Here is a 19,285-nt window from a genome sequence, read left to right as displayed (position 1 = left end):
TGCCTATGACAGCAGCACTCCTGTCTAAGAAAACAGTAAGATACTGACCATCCCAAACATACATCATTTATTTAAAACAACAAGAAATGATTTCTCTCGTTAAGATGAATAATGGGAGGAAAACAGAAAAATCACTGATAAATTGATTAGGCAACATTTTTCATGGTGACATGAGTTCTAGAAAAAAAAAAACCTATAGAGAGATTATCATCAGTGAGACGACAGGCAAGATTATTTGTACAAACTATTAAAAACCTTTTCTTCTCGTTTGTACATAATCATCAGGCATACAGTAAAAGCATTTTGTACTAACTGCTTTAAAATTTAGGCTACATAAAAAGTACAATCAATTCATTAGCATTCAGACAGCTGAAATGACAAGTGCACAATATCGCTTTCACATTGTCACAGCAAAGCAGAATTCATGGAGCTTCCTAAGTCTACCAGTCTGTGCAGGGGGCACATATATGTACAAACTTCTTGTCTGCTACAGCAGCAGGTCCAGCTGGGCAGCCAAGCTCAGTCTGGGCTCCCACAGTCCCTCTGTGCCACAAGCCGCTCCTAGCAGCACAGCAACTGTAGAGCTAGGGTCTTGGGTGCCACCAGCCACTCCTAGCAGCACAGCAACTGTAGAGCTAGGGTCTTGGGTGCCACCAGCCGCTCCTAGCAGCACAGTAACTGTAGAGCTAGGGTCTTGGGTGCCACCAGCCGCTCCTAGCAGCACAGCAACTGTAGAGCTAGGGTCTTGGGTGCCACCAGCCGCTCCTAGCAGCACAGCAACTGTAGAGCTAGGGTCTTGGGTGCCACCAGCCGCTCCTAGCAGCACAGTAACTGTAGAGCTAGGGTCTTGGGTGCCACCAGCCGCTCCTAGCAGCACAGCAACTGTAGGCCTAGGGTCTTGGGTGCCACCAGCAGCTCCTAGCAGCACAGCAACTGTAGAGCTAGGGTCTTGGGTGCCACCAGCCGCTCCTAGCAGCACAGCAACTGTAGAGCTAGGGTCTTGGGTGCCACCAGCCGCTCCTAGCAGCACAGTAACTGTAGAGCTAGGGTCTTGGGTGCCACCAGCCGCTCCTAGCAGCACAGTAACTGTAGAGCTAGGGTCTTGGGTGCCACCAGCCGCTCCTAGCAGCACAGAAACTAGCGCTAGGGTCTTGGGTGCCACCAGCTGCTCCTAGCAGCACAGAAACTAGCGCTAGGGTCTTGGGAGAGTGACAAAAATCCAAAATCTAAACCCCATTTCAATATGTATAGAAATAAAGTAAAAGGCCAAATAGACTGAAGAAATTTTTCATAATTCTTTAAACTTCTAAAAAACAAAAAAAAAAAACACAGTAAGGTAAACCATGACAATTATTAAAAATAATTAGCTAATGTAATTAAATACAATTATATTATGTGATTAGTAGAAAAAATAGTGTTCATTAAATCTTGTTTTTAGTCTTCCCACAGAAACAAAAAATGCCTGTGTAGAATTTTCCTCAGCTGAACCAGATATTGTGGAGTGACAGTGCACAACGTAAAGCACCTGCGACCTGCAGGGGGCAGTCTGTTGCTCCAGTAGTTCTGAACTACGTTTTTTTCCCATTTTTACATCAGAAAATAAGTCAAATATAAGAGCTAAAGATCATGGATTATCAAGCAATGAGAAAACAACAAAGAAAGCTATATATCTACAAGTCTGCAGGACCTGACTGGGGGACACAAGGATACAGGTAGGATATGCACAACAATGTACAGCAGGGAGACCATGGTGCAGGGCTCGCTTCTGATGTAGAGCAGTGAGACCATAGCGCAGAGCTCACTTCTGATGTAGAGGGAGACCATGGCGGAGCACTCACATCCGATGTAGAGTAGTGAGACCATGGCGCAGAGTTCGCTTCTGATGTAGTGCAGTGACACCATGGCGCATAGCTCGCTTCTGATGTAGAAAAGTGAGACCATAGCGCAGAGCTCGCTTCTGATGTAGAAAAGTGAGACCATAGCGCAGAGCTCGCTTCCGAAGTAGAGCAGTGAGACCATGGCGCAGAGCTCGCTTCTGATGTAGAGCAGTGAGACCATGGCGCAGAGCTCGCTTCTGATGTAGAGCAGTGAGACCATGGCGCAGAGCTCGCTTCCGAAGTAGAGCAGTGAGACCATGGCGCAGAGCTCACTTCTGATGTAGAGCAGTGAGACCATGGCGCAGAGCTCGCTTCCGAAGTAGAGCAGTGAGACCATGGCGCAGAGCTCACTTCTGAAGTAGGGCAGTGAGACCAGGGCGCAGAGCTCGCTTCCGAAGTAAAGCAGCGAGACCATGGCGGAGAGCTCGCTTCTGATGTGGAGCAATGAGACCATGGAGTCGAGCTTACTTCCAACGTAAACAGGGAGAACATGGCTCTCTTCAGATATAGAGCAGGAAAACCACGGTGCAGAGCTCACTTCTGATATACAGTAGGGAGACCATGGCGCAGAGCTCACTTCTTCACAAACTCAACTTCAGCGCAGAGGTGTCCATCTGCATGGACAGGATTCCCAAGGCAGTATCACTGACAATACCAAATGACCTGAGATGGAGATGAACGCACATGTAGTGCACTCTCACACCACCAGTACCAAGCGGTCTGACAGCACCTCCTTGTGCCCCTATACCAGTTTGTCAGTCTTGTGAGCGGCGATGAAGGCCATGCCATGTGTGCGGAAGTGCGTGGTCAGGTCCGAAGCCTTATCAAAGTGCCGGCCACACACTTTGCAGCCAAGGCTGCCCTCGCTGTCCTCATCCTGCCCCGAGGGGGACGGGCTGCGGTCACCGGGCCCAGGGGCAGTGCGCACACGGTGACTGATGAAGCAGTGCCGGCTCAATGAGCTGGCTGAGGCGAAGCAGGCGCCACACTGGGAGCATTGGGCCCCAGCTTCGGTGCGGTGCTGTGGGATGTGCTGCTGAAACTCGTGCTGGTCCTCTGTAGAGAAGCCACACGGCACACAATGGAAGCGCCCATCGCTGGGGACCTCCTCGGAGCCCCGGGGCCGCTTCACTGGCCTGCTGTCCTCCCCGCTGTCCTCCTCACCGCCGCCTGCGCTCCGCGATGCTTCTGTCTCCTCTCCCATCCGGGTTAGCTCAGCCTCCTGCTCAGAGGAATTGCCATTGGCCTCCGCTGTAGGGGCACCAGGGGCCAGGCGCTTTCGGGATAGTTCCGGTCTCTGGGGGGGGCGGGCGAAAACTTTTTATATGGGGAGAAATGTTCTGGTGTTCTATAAAGGTGCCGTGAATCAACAGCTCACAATTAGCAGTGAAAAAACGATTTTGAGATACCTGTTCATTCCTGCTCCTGACACCATGCCGGACCCGGATGTGGTTCTCCAGAATGACCCGGCTGCTGAAGGTCCGCTTGCCCTCAGTGCAGTACCTGCACATGGACAGCATGGCGTGACCATCCTCACAACCTCACACACAGGGTGAAAAACTCTCAGCCAGAGACAGCTAACCATGCAGAACAGGGGGTGGGGTACACAGACAAAACCCAGGCCAAACCCAAACCCAAAAAAAAAAAAAAAACTCCACGAATCCCCAGAGCAAAGGCTAAACAACTGGGCAGAGCCCAGGTCGCAGGAGGAGGATAGACAGACGCACTGGCAGTGGAAGACCCTTTTGATGCCCTCATGGTTGACTCGCACGTGGCGTCGCAGGCTGGGGGCAGAGCAGAAGGAGCGCTCGCACATGCGACATGGGAACTTCTTCATGGCCTGGGGAGTGACAGGTGGCAGAGTTAAGCTTATGGCGCCGTGCACCTGGCGCAGACCCCCTGGGGAGCGGCCACACACCTTGCCGTGCTCCTTCCGCATGTGGCTCACGTAGTCCTCCCGCTCTGCACAGTGCGCTCCACACTGTGTGCACGTCCACTCCAAAGACGCACTCTGAGCTGAGGGCCCCAGACCTGCTTCCGGAGAGCTGGGGGCCTCATCAGGGCCCTGCTCCCCTGCCTCCCCATCCTCCTCGCAGTCTTCTGGGTCCCCAGCCCAGTCCTCTCCGTCAGAGCTCTCAGGATTGGTGGTGGGGGGCACAGAGGAGGCTGGGGCCTCCTGTTTCACGGACAAGCCTCTGTGGGTTGTCTGGCAGAGAGACATTCCAGAATGAAAACAGGTCAGTGTCAAAGGTCAGGAACATGAACATGGTAGAAGGATCAGCACAGTGTCATGTTCTTGTTGTAGAACTTAATACAAGGTGACACTGTTGACACCTTGCTAAGGCCAACACAAGAGATGATGTATGCCTTTGGTGACAGCACATTCACACTGAAAACATGAATGTGCAACACAAAAAGGCAAGGCTTCATGTGGAAAGTGCCCTACCTTTCATGTAGAGCAGGAACCCGCTCAAAGATCAAGAGAACAGAAGTGAAACTACAACTTCATAAAAAATGACAAACCTTTATGTGCTCCATCATGGAACTTTTCTGAGCGTAAAGTTTGGTACAATCAGGGCACTTGAAGACGTGCACTTTCTGCTTAGCCAGATGTGTGTCAAAATGCACGTAGAGCAGAGGCTTCTGGGTAAAAACGGTGTCACACATCACACACTTGTAGATCATCCTGCATAAATGGACAATGGAAGGTTCATGAGGAAGGACAGCCTGTCAGATCAAACAACAAAAAAGCAGCAGGCAACCAAAACTGGGTACTAGCACATCAAGACCGTCACAGAACAACTTGCTAGCAGTTCAACACAGTGAGGCAGACATGCTAAAATATGCATACAGTGTCAATGCAAGCAGTCTGGCTAACTGCACTTTCTAACATGCTATTTGGGTCCGACTACATGCCTCGGTCCCATGTGGCACCTTACTTGGCCTGCACGCTGCCCAGCGAAGGGTGCTGGGAACTAATATGGCTACCAGCCCCAGCGGAGGACTTGAAGGCCATGGGGCAGTTGGGACACTTGTGGAAGACCTCGCAGTGGGCCACCTGGATGTGTGTCTTGATGGAGTTCAGGCCCCCAAACACAATGAGGCAGCTGGAACACCTGCAGGGCGGATCAGAGGGACAGTAAGGGCAAAAGGACTCTCAACTCCAATGTTCTTTTGTATTTTAAAGACGCAGTTTATTAGAACTAATTAGAAAAATTTCAGCAGGAAGAGGATAGGGGCACACTGACACTGTACATCATCCTGTCGGATTCTCTCTAAGAATTGACATAAGTGGTGGCATCTTCTCACCCTCTGAGGCTAGGGAATAACAGCTCTCCGTGCACCACTATGGGCAGAGGGACAGGCGGAAACACGCCCTCAGCCAGTCTCCTTTATAAGCACGAGGCAAACATGAGGAAGCCAGGCCTTCGCAGTGAGACTCATCACCCGTCAGCAGCCCCTGCTGAGGGTAACACCTCTATACCATCGCAGTGACAAAGCTGCCCTCTGTAACCAGCGTGGGCATGAATTTGCCTTCATGGCCTTCGTCCAGAGGGGCCCTTATTGAGCACCCGGATGGGGCTTCCGTGTCCCTCTTATACTTTGTCGGATTAGGCTGAACACAAGAGGCTGGTCTCTGTAGTCTCTCTGAAGTGATTTTTGCACCCAATTGATAACACACTCACCCTGTGTGCAGTTTATGTGCATACGGGCCTTGATTCCAACAGTGAAACGAAATAAAGGTTAGTAATAAATAGTGGAAAAGATGCAGTGCAGAGTTGTGATGCTAGCCTGGAGCATATTCCAGGAATCGCAGAACTCGAGGCAGTGAAGGCGTGAGGCAGCAGCGCCTCCTGCTACACCACCGGGAGACAATATCTCATAGGTCATATGAAAGGACACCAGACTGGTAAAACATGCCTCAAACGAGCATGTTTTCTCAGGCAGCTTACTGGCAGTGTGCTTGCATAATGACGGGTGAACGGCATGCATTTCATATCCCGTGACCCTAGAGGGCCCTACTGAGCACCGTGTCCCATGGTCCCTATCCTGCTGATATAACAGAGCCAGTCAGACTTCTGATACAAGTGCTTTTCCGTGTGCAACTGCTCGAAACGGGCTACAGGGGTTCAAAGCATCGGCTCGAAACATGACAGTATTTTACTGCTATGGCGATGGTGGTGATCGGGCCCGACCTGTAGCCGATGCGGCGGGCAAAGTGCATGCAGGCCTCGTCCAGGTGGGTCTGGAAGCTGGCCTGGCGGGCGGAGCCCCCGCACTCGGGGCAGACGTGTGGTGCGCGGTGCTTGTGGATGCGCTGGTGGGCGGCGGCGCTGCAGCCGTTGGGCAGCATCATGGCTGGGGAGCACAGCGTGCATGTCTGCAGGGACACGCTCACGTCAGCACACACTCATCACCATGTTCACTATGAACTTCCAAGCAGAGGCCCGACCCCAGAGCCCTCCCAGCTGCTTACCACTTCCTGCGCCTCCTCAGTAAAAATAACCTCTCAAAGTCATGAAGGCAGAGAGTCTCACTGGGCCAGACCTACGAAAGGCAAAAGGAAGTGGCGCAGAAAGTGGCCCCGGGACCCATGAGGACTCACGCTGCTGGACTCCGCCTTGACCTCCTGGAAATGGGCAGCGAGCTCCGTAGCTCCGGCGAATTGGCTATGGCACTCGGGACACTTAAAGCCGTGATACTGCAGGGGTTCCACCTTGGGGCAGGGCAACGGCAGGGAGGCCAGGGGGCCCTCGGGGGCCCGCCGGGGAGGATTGGGCTGGGTGGCAGGCCCCTCCTTCAATGTGCTGGGGACGATGGGGCCAGCAGCCCCGGCCGTCGATGGGGTCACCGGAGAGAGGACACCTGGAAGAGAGGGAGGACACCATCGGTTAAACCCCAAAGAACAAGGACTTGCTGCTTCATTTCGGACGGGACCAAAGCAATTCTGTAGAAATGGACTTTTTGGAAGAAAACGATGAAGCTAATTACTAAATATATGAATTCATATCAAATTTAAAGGCAATTCAGTAAATCTTATGTCTTGAAGCAAGTCATGTTTCCAGCATTCAAATGTCACAGTTAACATTTAGTTACTAAGAACCTGAGCTGTACACTAAAGGGAAAACCCAAAATTTGAAATTAAATGCATATGCAAATAATCCTGGCAGCACATGCAAAAAGCAGAGATCATCCAAGCCTCAATATTCTCGCAAAACGTGACAGTCATCATCAATCACTGGCCTAATGAAATGTGTGACCTCTCACTTCTTTCCATTGCAAAGCTTCTTATCCCTCAGCAAAGATCATTTATCACCATCAGACAAAACGTGGTGCAGCATCTCTGCTTAGTGCCCACATGGACTGACAGGAGGGCAGAGAGGGACTCACCAATGGGCGTGGTGTCCTGCTGGCCCACCATCTGCTCGATGGGGATGGGCCTCATTAGCAGGTGGGAGCACTGCATGACCAGACCGCTCTCTTTGTGCTCACGTGCATGCAGCAGCAAGCTGCACTTGTTGAAGAAGGCCAGCCGCTTGGCGCAATGGTTGCAGGTGACCTCAATGCGTAAGGAGCGCCGGTCGTAGTGGCGTGCCAGGCTGCGCTCGAGGGCAAAGGCATCGCCGCATTCCAGGCAGCGGTAGCCGCTGGAGGGCAGTGGGAGGCTCCACTCGGCAGGCGGGGGGGAGGACAGGTCCGGCCGGTAGCTGGGCAGCAGATTCTTGCTGTTCAGGATCTTGTTAAAAGCTTCCACCAAGCTTGACTGGCTGCGCGAGATAACAGTGCCAGTGCCACTCACGATGGAGGCCGGCTTGGACATCTGCTGGCCACCAGCTGGAGCGGCAGCGCCGTTGACAGCCTTCTGCGCCGTGGGGCGGACCGCGACCCCACCGATGCCCATGGTGAATTTGGAGGGGGTGGCTGTGCCAGACGTACAGGGAATGGTGGCCTTTGCCCCAGACGCCTTGGCCCTCTCGGATGCGGCGGTTGCCAGCTTGGTCTGAGCCTTGCTAGCTGCCACGAGCATGGCGCTACTGGCATCCTGCAGGGTGGACACCGGCAGCAGGGAGCTCTTTGCTGCTATCGGTTGGGAGGCGTCTACGTCGGCTTTCCTCTGCCTGGTGGCCACTGCCCGACCCCCTGCCTGGCCTCTGCTGGACTGCGGGGCACCTTTGGCTGCCACTCGGGTGACGGTCCTGGTGATGCCGCCGCTGGAAGTCTTTATGGTCTTGATGCGCACTTTCAGGGGCCGGGAAAGGAGAGTGCTCCCTTCCGACGAGGGTCTACCCAGGACAGCAGTGACCTCCTCCTGATCCTGCACCTCCATTTTAACCACCTCCTTTTTGGTGCCCTCACCTCCAAGATCTCCTACGCAGGTCTTGTCCTCAGCTGATCCGTCCGCTTTGCCTTCCTCGAGCTCCCCGTCGTCCTCCTTTTTGATACCGAGCAATTCTCTGTCCCTGTTCTTAGCTTCCGAAGATGAACCTGGGCCAGAGTCACCTTTGAGGGTCGGAGCGGCGGGCTGAGAGCATGTGGGAGCTGCACCGCTGGGGGTTTCTGGCTCAGGGCTTTCGGGAGAATCCCGCTCCTCTTTGACATGTTCAGGATTCCTGTCTTCCTGCCCAGGACTACTGGCTGCAGGTAAAGAGGGAGCTGGAGGAAAAGAGGGAGCTGGAGGAAAAGAAGGAGGGGACGGCGACCCAGGGCCTGGCAGAACACCGACTTTGTTTGAAGTAGGCGCCAGTGGAACTAGACGGGGAGAAGTGGAAAGGAGGACCTTAGGAGGAGACCGATGATAATGAGACAGTTTGGGTGGAGAACATACTGGGGATTCGACGCTTTCCTGAATCACCAAGGGACTCCCAAAGTCTGGCTCCGAGTCCTCCTCATCCGACTCCAAGCGACGAAAAACCGCAGAGGCAGACTGCTGTGCGCCATTAAGGCCCTGAGAAGCGCGCAGCGGAGGTGAAGGGTACATCGCAGGGTGAGAGAGGTGAAGACTAGCAGGGAGAGAAGATGGACTGGAGGTGGCTGGGGGCATCGGCTTTGAAGGAGTAAAGAAAGAGGACGACAGTCCCGGGGACACTCCCGACATCTGGGGGGCAGAACCAGCAAAGGGGGAGGGGGCAAAGGAGCCAGGGGCTTTGCCTGGATCTGCTCCCAGGGGGCTGGACTCCTGCTGTAAAAGCCCTATTTTACTCCCTTTTCCTAAGGGATCTCCCGGACTCATCAGGGGTTTTGGCCTGTCCAAAACATTGCTGTCTCGCCTGGCTGTCCGCACACCCAAGGCCCCGCCCTCGGAGGCTGTTTTTGGGGAGCACGGGGGCCAGATTTCCCCATTGGACTGACTCTGCGACATGGCTGTGGTTCCAAAGCTGTTGTGGCTGGGAGGCTGAGACAGTACCAAGCCTGGCATTCTGGGGCCCAGCCGGGAGCCCATGAGGACCCCGCCAGCCTCAGTCCTGCCCCCAGCCCCAGCCGCTCCGCTGGCCGCAGCCCCAGGGCTGTTAGCCAGGCTCTCCTTGCTGTGCTCCAGCTCTGCCCCTCCGCTGCTGTCAGGGCGCACTCGGTTCTTCACGATGACACTGACAATAGAGGTGTCACCCTGGCCGGGAGGAGGGAGACCCTGGGGATCCAGGGGGCTTGGGGGTCTCAGAGGGGGGGCGCCAGTGCCCTCCGCCTTCCCAAGGACCTGGTGTCCTTCCATTTCCTCAGGGGCAGACTGGATGGCTTCTTTTGCATCGATATCTGGAATGTCAAACGCTGCCAGCAGGTCATCAAAATCTGGAGTCTTCATGTCCCCCATTTAGGCGTGTGGAGAGGAAGCTGCAGCCAAGGCCAGGGGGGGGTACAGAGGGGGTAACAGAACGGGGCATAACGACAAAGATACATCATTACACTGATTACACTGTACTGCTACCAAAACATGTCAAATCTTACTAAACTGCTCATTTATGTCCTGCAGAAGATGGAAACATATCAAGTGCAGCTACAGTAGCAAAGACAATGATGACAGTGAGACACAAAGGGCATGGAACATAACGGAAGATGGGGGAATGTCACAGTCTGAGCACTGCGACATATCATCGCTTGCAGCTGCTGTGCTTGATAATTAATGCTCTCAAATTTAGTTATGCGGGAAAATTTATGTAATCACAAAACACCTATGTGTCCAGCACAAACATTTTATACTAGGCTGCATATTCTGCAGCTAACTACTGCATCTTGCACTTTAAATGGGCAGTAAAATGTAGCATATATGACAGCAGCATGGCTAAATGTGACCCACACACCACTGAAGTCTCACATCTCACTACAAAAATACAGCCAAACGTGACTTATGCTTTGTTACCATCCAGCCTAGTGATACGTCGGCAGGAGGCAGCACACAAAGCTCTTGCAAGTTGCCATGACCACAGAAATGCTCACCTGGCACGGCAGCAGAGTAAACAAAAAGCTACAAATATGGACTTCTGACCAGAGTAGTACACCTTCACGACTGCACTGAACTAAAGTATCTGCACCATGACCTTATCTTGCAAGGTGTCCTCGCGCACATGGACACCAGGTCTACACCAGCAGCCACCTGTCTAGGTTTCATTTCCTAATTGAGGAGCTTGAGAGACATAGGCCTTGATTAGTTTTTATTTCACAATTTTGTGATTTTCCAATATCACCCAGGGCTTCCATTAGCATTACTGAGAGCGCGCATGACCCGATCGTCCAGGCGGCCCCTCGATCCCCTAGATCCGGACGGAAAGATACTGATCCTTACGGATGAATGCTCTCATTTCAAAGTGTTTTCTGTTTAAACGAAATAAATGTACGATCCCAGACGATTACGATAAGTTTATATGGAACACTGTAAACGAGTATTCATATTCACTGTCAGCCGTGCCAACGATTTTCAGAGCTAAACAAAACTGAAAAATACCTATCGGACATATAAACACACCGAATCACTGACGTTTTAGAGTTCTGAAGTGACGGGAAGTAAGTAATGTTTATCAGCCTGTTAAAACTCATCGTTTTAAGACGAAAATATTTTACATAAATAGTATGCGTCCAATTCAGTTTACTTATCGAGCCAGTTGACGCTAGCAAATAAAATAGAGCAACTCGTTAGCTGTAATACAATCGAAATGCTCGATTCATGGATGCGAAAAACTGACTAATAACTTTATGCTGGACCCCTATAGTTTAAAGAAAAATTGATGATAATCTATTTATTCGTGTAAGTTTATTTTAAGCTCCCCCTCAACCTCGCTGGGGCTAGCTAGTGATCGCTAGCTAGCACAACGGCCATTTCGAGTTTCTAAAACTGGCCTTAGTTGGCGCATGTTAGTGCATCGAGATTTTTCATGCGTTCCTGTAAATACTATACATCTGAAACGCTGTATAATGCTGCCATTTCTATCAGAAATTTTAAACTTGTTTACCTATCTCTAAGATTCCCGACGCTCTCACTCCAGTTGCAGCATCAGCTTCCGATCACATGACGAGACTGGCCTTCCTGATAGATATATACACCTAAAATATACTTCCCTTAATTTTGAACTATAAATTGAATATGGTACCAAATCTTAGGGTAAGCTATATAAAACTAAAGGATCTGAACACCTTTTCAGATTTTTTCTTTCTTGGAAAATTGTAATTTATTATTTTTTGTTTGGTTTTACTTTCGGCCTTTTCGGACCTTACGTTTACCGCATGTAAAATACGGACAGGTTACGTTTTTCTGTGCGTATCTATTCCAAAATGCCGTGAAGAACAAGGGCAGCATGTATTGGATTCCCCGACAATTAATCAGGAATTTATTTTAACTGGATAATTATTTATCCTGGCAGTTATTTCCAATACTTGCGTACCTTAGTGTTGGACCCCCAGTTTAGTTTTTGGATGCTGTAGTCTAGTTAGTAATGTAGTAAAGTACCCGAGAAATCACAATCAAGCCATTGATTCCTGGATCCAGCATAAAAAAAAAATTATGCGGAATTCCTGTTTAATTGTTTGGAAAAGATGTTGTGCTTTGAATAATAAAACGTTAATATTGCCTAATTTTTGCAATGTCCACCTGTCCCCAGTGTTGTCAAAGAAAAAAATATTTATATGTGCAATAACGGCACTTGACTGTCATTCTGTCCCCAAAGATTATTCATGTCTATATTAGAAAAAACTTTAAAAGTTGCACATAGTCTGAAGATATTCAGTGAAGTAACAGGTTCATATTCCTTTTATTCTTTTGTATACATAAAACACTTCAATGCACAGCAATAACCTGAATACCTCAGATCCCCCTGAGGTGCACAGACCAATCAGGACAAACCTGTGATTTACAGAAAGCATCAGAAAGACGCAGTTCAAAACCTTTTTTAAAAATGGTTACATGTATAATTTTGTCTTCCATCCTTATTAACTAACCTAGTACTAGACACCAGATGACCACAGATAACTGTCCTCAGCCCCAGAACAAACCCCTAATCACCACATTCACACTTCCAAGCAGGGGTGCGTGAGAGAAATTAACAACAAAACACTGTATCAAGAAGTTCTAAATCAATCTGTTTTGGATTTATTCTGAAAGCATGTCAAATTTCAGTGTTAAGGCTGCCCCGCCACTGCCCACAACAAACCTGGCATGTAAAAGGCATAGATGCACCATACTCGTTTGCAACAGCAAGCTATCTGTAATGGTCAGATTTCCTGCCTTCCACATGCACTAAAGGCACACAGGGGCGAAACACTAACACGTCGCAGTATTCAAGTTTATTTGTACTCAGGTTTCAATTTCATATTAAATGAGCAACAGGCTGAGAAATAGTAGGGAAAGAGAGCAGGGAATTGAAAGAGACATGCAGGTACTTCAGCATTTTTAATTGCAATAGAAAATGAAAAACAAAAGCAAAGAGGGAGACATAGCTATTTAGTATACAACATTTTTGTAACGTACAAGGTTTTAGATGTGTCTAATGTAATGCGCCTGTCTTTATGTGATACCCTCCATGTCCTTTGTCTGGTGTGGAGGCCCAACTGTCAAAAAGTCACTCCAAACTAACACTATGCCCACCTAAATGTCACCTCTGCTGTCCATTTCTAACAGTTGTCCTTTCAGATCAGTGAAATGTGTGCCTGGGGGTGTCCTCATCACATCTGCTTATCCAGGCTTCACTTCTTCTTCTCGTCATCTTTCTTAGAATCCGGTGGCTTCGCTCCCGTCTGCGAGGCCAGGGACCCCATGGCATTGCGGATGGCCTCGTTGTTGGGGTCCACACCCGGCAGATTCTCCAACACGCTCTGAAGGAACTCGGGGTCCTGCATCACATCATAGTCATCCTCCTCCTGAGGATGATGAAACGGGCCGGACACCAAGACACAGGGAAAAGATTGGGGTAGTAAAATTGAATAAAAAGAACTGCACGGTCAACTTACATCATAACACCATCCACATTCTTCAAAACGAGACCGTCCACAGCACCAGACTGCCTACCTTTGCTGAATCAGCTGTGTCCATTGGGACTCCTGTGTCCATAGCAACAGGCTCACCATAATCTGCGCAAACATATAAAGCAGGGCGAAAGTGGGGAAAAGGTGACTACAGTGTAACCGATCAACAGCTAGTACTGAGCAGAAGTGATAGCGTGCAGAGTCCCGGAGAGGCGGAAGTGGCAGCAGGCAGTCAGACTTACCGCCCCCAGCTCCCTGCAAAGACATCTGCATGGCATAGGCAATCTGCTCCTCCTCCGTCATGCTACTGAAGTCCGGCAGCACAGCAGCCCCAGATTCCGGCTGGGACACAGACATCTTCAGCAGAGCCTCCTCTGATTCTGTTCATATGGGACAGGAAGAGAGATCTACAAACCAAAGCCTTTACATGAGGCTCCATCTTCAAAAAGCAAGCTGAGGACAGCCAATTCCTGAAAAACGACACCATCACTCACCATCTCCAGCCGAAGTGGGGATGCCAGCCTCTGCGGCGGAAGCGGCTGCCGCTCGCCGAGCTTCCTCCTCCTGCCGCTGTCTCTGTTCCTCCATGGACACCCGCAGAGCCTGGGGGCGAGCAGCCACTTGAACCGAAATACACCATAGGAGCTGTCCCCCATCCTCAGCTCTCTAAAACCCCCCAGGACTCATGGACACTCGCAGGCCTGGGGGCAAGCAGCCACTTGAACTGGAATGCACCATAGGAGCTGTCCCCCATCTTCAGCTCTCTAAGACCCCCCCCATCACCCACTACAACCTTGTACAGCAATATATTACTACACATTTAATCCCCTTACATTACTACACAGGAGAATTCTCATTTTTGGATTTAACCCTTACCAATGCCAACTCAGGGTCAGCACTGGGGTCCACCCCGAACTCAAAGTCGCTGGCTCCCAAGCCCAGCATGGAACCCCCTTCTCCTGCTAGGATGGGTGAGGAGAGCAAGGCGTCGGCCAGGCTGGGTCCTGGTGGAACCGTCACCAAGTGAGAGCTTGTACCTTCCTTCCCATTCAGGGTGTTGATGAATGCAGTGAGCTTCTCAGTGTTTACCTCCTACAGAGGACAAGGAGGTGAGTAACAGCACTGGGAGACACGTTAGTGCTACGGACATCTGGTCACCAGCCTTACCTCCTCCCCAAAATTGATTACATCCACATTTACTTTCTCTTTCTTCAACCGTTTGGCCAATTTAACCAGCTGTTAGATGAGACACACGGAGAGAGCAAAGAGAGTGAGTGAGTGTTGTTTCTCGCCAGAGAAAGTTTTTCTGATGTATAAGGAACTCCTGATGCCCTGCCTGCTCTGCTTTAGCACACACCTAGCAGCTACCATGACTGAAACAGACAAACTCACATCCTTCTCATTGTCCTCCACAGGGCTGCCTACAAAGGCGATGATGCGCATCTTGTGATTCTTCCCTTGTCTATGTTTCAGAGCCAGCTACATGGAGACAGACATTGGTAAACAAAGCACACTCACTGACCAGATAAAAATAAAACTGCTCAACTCACATGTGCCACCAGTGACATGCAGTGTGCAGTGCGCTGTGCACAGGGAGACTCACGTGTGCTACTCGAATACCAGTGCAAAAGCTGATCTTGCCCCGAGGCTGGACAGCATGCAATTTGGAGAGGATGCGTCCCGTGTCTGGGGTAAGTGTGGTCAACACCTCACAGTTACTGTGGAAAGATACATTTAAAAAGCATATATCAAAAGTATAGTCTTATGAACTGACATTGCACCATCATGCCCTGCAATCACGCTCACATATTTCAGGTACATCCAGAGTATTACACCCACACAAGTCACAGTGATGCTGTTATGGCCACACAGACGCAGAGCACGAATCTGCCAAGAGCCCCAGCAGAACAGTGATAAGCAGACACACCATTACAAAGAATGGAAAAATATATAATACTGAAATAAAATAATAAAATAATATACTGGGAAAAATTAGGAGACCACAGCAAAACTTTCAGCTGCACTCATTTCTCTATTTATGGGTATCTCGTTGATGAAGAGCTTTTTCCTTACTTTATGGGTCTTCAGTCCTGCTCCTAGAACCCTGTTATGAATAGCCCTAGCAGTGCACTTCACACCTGAACTTAATGTTTCCATTCTTTTTGAAGGTCACTTGAGGGCATCCTCTGATTTATGAGGCACTGCTGGATAAGTTGACTATCAACTCTGGCATTAGAAAGTTGCTTCTGCCCTCTACCTGGCTGGTTTTTGGTTATTGTCAGTTCTTGTGTGCTGCTGTCTTATAAACTTTGAGCCTGGAAGCAGCCTGCCTCACAGTGTAGCCTCTGCCAGCAGAACCAGGATTAAACCAGGAGTTAAAAATACAAATTTTTTATATATGTAGAGCAGGGGTGTCAAACTGCAGTCCTGGAGGGCCACAGCCCTGTGTAGCTTAGTTCTTTCCCTGTTCCACCACAAATGATTCAGTTCAACAGCTGTGTAGTAATTAGCACAAGAAGTTGAATCAGGTGTGTTAAACGTGGGGAAACCCAAAAATGTGCAGGGCTCCAGCCCCCTAGGACTACAGTCTGACACATGTGATATAGAGTGATCTCTTCATTTTTTCCAGAGCTGTACATACCCCATCAAAGAAGCAGAACATCACACACTTACTTGGCCATTGTGATGAGACCCACATTGTTCTCGGGATTACTGCGGGTCTTAGAGTGGCAAACAATGTTTACGGCATCCTGCTGGGCCTGTAGCCTCGTAGGGAGGAAGTCTCCATTGCGCATGTACTCGCTGTTATCCACACTGTAGGACAGATAACGAAGCACATTTAATTGGACTAAAAAGGGAGCATAAAACAATTATGCTAAGTGTTATGGTTTTATAAGTATATAGGACTTGCCACGACAGATGTGACACAGCCACACACAAAACTTTAATTCAAGGTCTAGTTCAAAAAACTTGATGATAAAACTGGCACAACAAGATATAAACAGCAACAGAGTCCATCTTCATTAGGTCTTATTTGGCACAGTGTCCCTACCAGCCCGACATCCAGTACGGCCAGGGTAGGAGGCACGACCAATGTCACCCCATCGCAGGACGGACACACACACACACACACACACACACACACACACACACACACACACACACACACACACACGACAGACAGACACACACAAACACACCAGCACAGGCCAATTTGCAGATGATAATTTCCCAGCTCCTGTACCTCAACAAGTAAAGCATAGTCCCAGCAAAGCAAAGGTCGCAGATTGAAATCCCAGGGATGCGCATGCACACACACTCTACCCCTTCCCTGTACTGTATGACCCCTGGATAAATGTAAATACACGTTTCCATCTCTGCAGCCACCAGGGAATGTACATATATGCAAACTGCATACAGAGCAGGGGCAGGAATCAAACCCTCCCACCACACAGGTGTGAAAGCACATTGTTACCCATACTAAGGCATTCCAATAAGTAGGAAAAGCTTGTCACCAAAATGTTCAAGGAAATCCTTGAAGTGCATAGACTTAATATATTTGGATACTCACCAGCTCTATTCAACACATTATAACCAAATACTACGAGGTAAGGAGCAGCACTGATTACAACACGTTGCCGCACCCACCACACGGCAAACCACATCAGGGATGAGAACCTGAGTGCAGCCATGTGGCAGGTGATACCTCAGCACCTCAGTATTTTTCCCCCCAGTAGCTGGAGTACCAATCCAGCCACCAGCCCCCAAGTTTTTCCCTGTAAGTTGGAGGACCTCCTTACAGAGCTGGATGTAGATTAACATCATACCCAGGATGAAGCAATTGCAGGTTAAGGGCCTTGCTCAAGGGCCCAACAGAATAGAATCACTCTGGGCATTCACGGGATTTGAACCAACAACCTTCCAGTTGCTAGCACAGATCCCTAGCCTCAAAGCCACCACTCTACCCAAATACTATGCAGTGCAAATAATCTGACAAAAATGTACTATGTTATACAGAGAAAATGAATAACAAATGTTTTTGGGAGTACTACCCCACAGACATTAAAAAGGGTATTACGGTCTATGGTTGCTACAGAGTATCGGCGCTATAGACAAAATATATAGATTGTGGCAGCCACTAATAAAAGAGGTGGATTCAAATTACCGCTGGATAAAAGACGTCATTTTACTAGAAGAGCGGAAAAAAAAATAACTATTGGTGATGTGCGTTTTGTATATTTTTGGATATCGCAGGAAAACCAAGCAAATCTTTCCCATCCATTAGCATATGTAGCTAGCTATGACTACCCTTATACAGTCCCGTTACACTGACACCAATACAGTTTGTCTTAGTTGTCTGGATTAACGAAGCGTGGTTTATATTATGAATCCTTCAGATTCGACTGGCAGCATTATTAACACGTTGGTAGCCGTACTAGCTGGCTGGCTGGCTAGTTTTAGTGGGTTCCCCAAGAACCGGCCGTTAATAACATTTCAGCGGTTTTATGCTAAGTTCAGCTAGATATACGTCAAACACAGCACATTCGTTAAGATGTGTACACTTGAAATATTCGATTAGACTGACGCAGAAGTATAAATTCAAAATATTTTTACTACACAACGAACTCGACTAGCCACGACTAAACAGGGCTGTCAGTAATGACTCAGGAAAATACGGAACCCCGGCGAACAGACAGAAGTAAAAGCAAAACCCTTCTCTTCATTCAAAATGTAATGATATCACATCACGCTTGCCAGTTAATCAAAAGTATGGTGGTAAATTAACCAAAGGAAATAAAGGACAAATACTGATTTAAATATATCTATCTTACCAAACCATAGTACTCTCGAGCACCATTTTGGAAACTTTGCGTCCTTCCCTGACGGCTCTGGGAAACGCAGCCACTCATTGGTTAGAATGCCGGAGTCGCTCGGTAACCCGGATGCAAACGTTCTTCGCTACGCCGCAACCCATTTTTTTTTTGTATGCGTGGGCTTATACATTTATTCCCACAGTCTAAAAACGAAATTGCTCAAACATACTTTTGTAAGTCACATACCACACTGTCACATACTACTGCAGCTAACGTGGTCTGATTAGTATATAGCTCAGTGGAGTATGGTTTGTGCTTTTGTCTGGATGGTTGTGGGTTCAAATCCCATGGCTAATAATACACTGCCTGGCCAAAAAATGTCACCATTTGAATTAAAATCAGCAAGTACTTAAGACCCAAATGATTGGATCATTATTACAGCTCAGCAACATTATACAGCAATAAAGTGAAGTCAGCTGAGTACCTGAATCTCTTGGATGGCCAGGTTATCCCATGAAAGGATTTTTTCTTTCCTAACGGCATGGGCATATTTTAAGTTGATCCATTCATCAGGCTCGAATTGTCAAAGAGTGGTTCAGGGAGTGTGAGGAATCATTTTCACACATGAATTGGCCACCACAGAGTCTTGACCTTAAGCCCACTGAAAATCATTGAGATGTGCTGAAGAAGATTTTATGGATCGATACAAGATCTCAACGAGAAATCAATGCAAATCTGGATGGAAAAAAATCTTGAGATGTTACATAAACATGTGGATGGATGCATTGACAAATGTGCACAATAATCAAAGCTAAATGTGGCCCAACTAAATGTTACAGTGTGTGACACTTTTTTTTGGCCAGGCAGTGTAATATCACTTTGAGCTCTTGAGTAGGGCCTTTTAAGTTGATCCATTTAAATTTATTTTGAATTTTGAGTTGGTGTAAATCAGGGGTGGCCAATCTTATCTGCAAAGGGCCGGTGTGTATGCAGGTTTTCGCTGCAACTCCCTAATTAGATTACTAATTAGAGGACTGATTGGTTGAAGAGTCCTCCCACCTGGGTTTGAACAGCTGACTTACAGGTTATCCCAAAAACCTGCATACACACCAGCCCTTTGCGGGTAAGATTGGCCACCCCTGGTGTAAA

At 48.8% G+C, this 19,285-nt stretch overlaps 2 protein-coding genes and 1 non-coding gene across 4 annotated transcripts; all 3 read right to left on the bottom strand.

The window, feature by feature from the left end:
* Positions 1-50: 50 nt before the first annotated feature.
* LOC111839724 (zinc finger protein 687b-like) lies at positions 51-11,400 on the bottom strand. Of its 2 annotated transcripts, none has more exons than XM_023803931.2 (10): positions 11,318-11,400; positions 7,269-9,704; positions 6,484-6,743; positions 6,074-6,258; positions 4,817-4,993; positions 4,401-4,563; positions 3,796-4,083; positions 3,605-3,717; positions 3,287-3,380; positions 51-3,174 (listed from the first exon to the last, which is right to left on the bottom strand). In XM_023803931.2, the coding sequence occupies exons 2-10, from the start codon at positions 9,682-9,684 to the stop codon at positions 2,620-2,622; spliced, it is 4,251 nt and encodes a 1,416-aa protein (XP_023659699.2). In that variant the 5' UTR covers positions 9,685-9,704; positions 11,318-11,400; the 3' UTR covers positions 51-2,619. The 2 variants fall into 2 exon arrangements, with proteins under 2 accessions (XP_023659699.2, XP_023659700.2); XM_023803932.2 differs by having other exon boundaries at positions 10,308-11,361.
* Positions 4,166-4,298, bottom strand: LOC140582030 (small nucleolar RNA SNORA13). The gene has a single exon (XR_011985065.1). It is a non-coding gene; the product is annotated as a small nucleolar RNA SNORA13 (small nucleolar RNA).
* A 693-nt stretch (positions 11,401-12,093) lies between the features above and the next one.
* On the bottom strand, positions 12,094-18,268 carry LOC111839772 (26S proteasome non-ATPase regulatory subunit 4). The gene is made up of 10 exons (XM_023804013.1): positions 18,155-18,268; positions 15,996-16,136; positions 14,926-15,040; positions 14,715-14,801; positions 14,490-14,558; positions 14,199-14,414; positions 13,817-13,925; positions 13,565-13,702; positions 13,366-13,427; positions 12,094-13,217 (listed from the first exon to the last, which is right to left on the bottom strand). Exons 1-10 carry the CDS (start codon positions 18,178-18,180, stop codon positions 13,044-13,046), a joined length of 1,137 nt encoding a protein of 378 aa, XP_023659781.1. The 5' UTR covers positions 18,181-18,268; the 3' UTR covers positions 12,094-13,043.
* Between the last annotated feature and the right edge of the window lie 1,017 nt (positions 18,269-19,285).

The sequence above is a fragment of the Paramormyrops kingsleyae genome, chromosome 23 (assembly GCF_048594095.1).
Source record: "Paramormyrops kingsleyae isolate MSU_618 chromosome 23, PKINGS_0.4, whole genome shotgun sequence".
Classification (NCBI taxonomy): domain Eukaryota; kingdom Metazoa; phylum Chordata; class Actinopteri; order Osteoglossiformes; family Mormyridae; genus Paramormyrops; species Paramormyrops kingsleyae.
Note: the sequence above shows the minus strand (reverse complement) of the source record. Positions and strands in the feature narration are given on the sequence as shown.

Excerpts from the sequence above, each read along its gene's own strand:
- LOC111839724 (XM_023803931.2), bottom strand. The coding sequence starts at position 9,684 with ATGGGGGACATGAAGACTCCAGATTTTGATGACCTGCTGGCAGCGTTT. Across the intron at positions 4,084-4,400 it reads CCATGATGGAGCACATAAAG|ACAACCCACAGAGGCTTGTC; the intron begins GTTTGTCATTTT and ends TCTCTCTGCCAG. Across the intron at positions 3,718-3,795 it reads TGCGGAAGGAGCACGGCAAG|GCCATGAAGAAGTTCCCATG; the intron begins GTGTGTGGCCGC and ends GTCACTCCCCAG.
- LOC111839772 (XM_023804013.1), bottom strand. The coding sequence starts at position 18,180 with ATGGTGCTCGAGAGTACTATGGTTTG. Across the intron at positions 13,926-14,198 it reads CTGACCCTGAGTTGGCATTG|GCTCTGCGGGTGTCCATGGA; the intron begins GTAAGGGTTAAA and ends GCTCGCCCCCAG. Across the intron at positions 13,703-13,816 it reads CCCCACTTCGGCTGGAGATG|AATCAGAGGAGGCTCTGCTG; the intron begins GTGAGTGATGGT and ends CCATATGAACAG.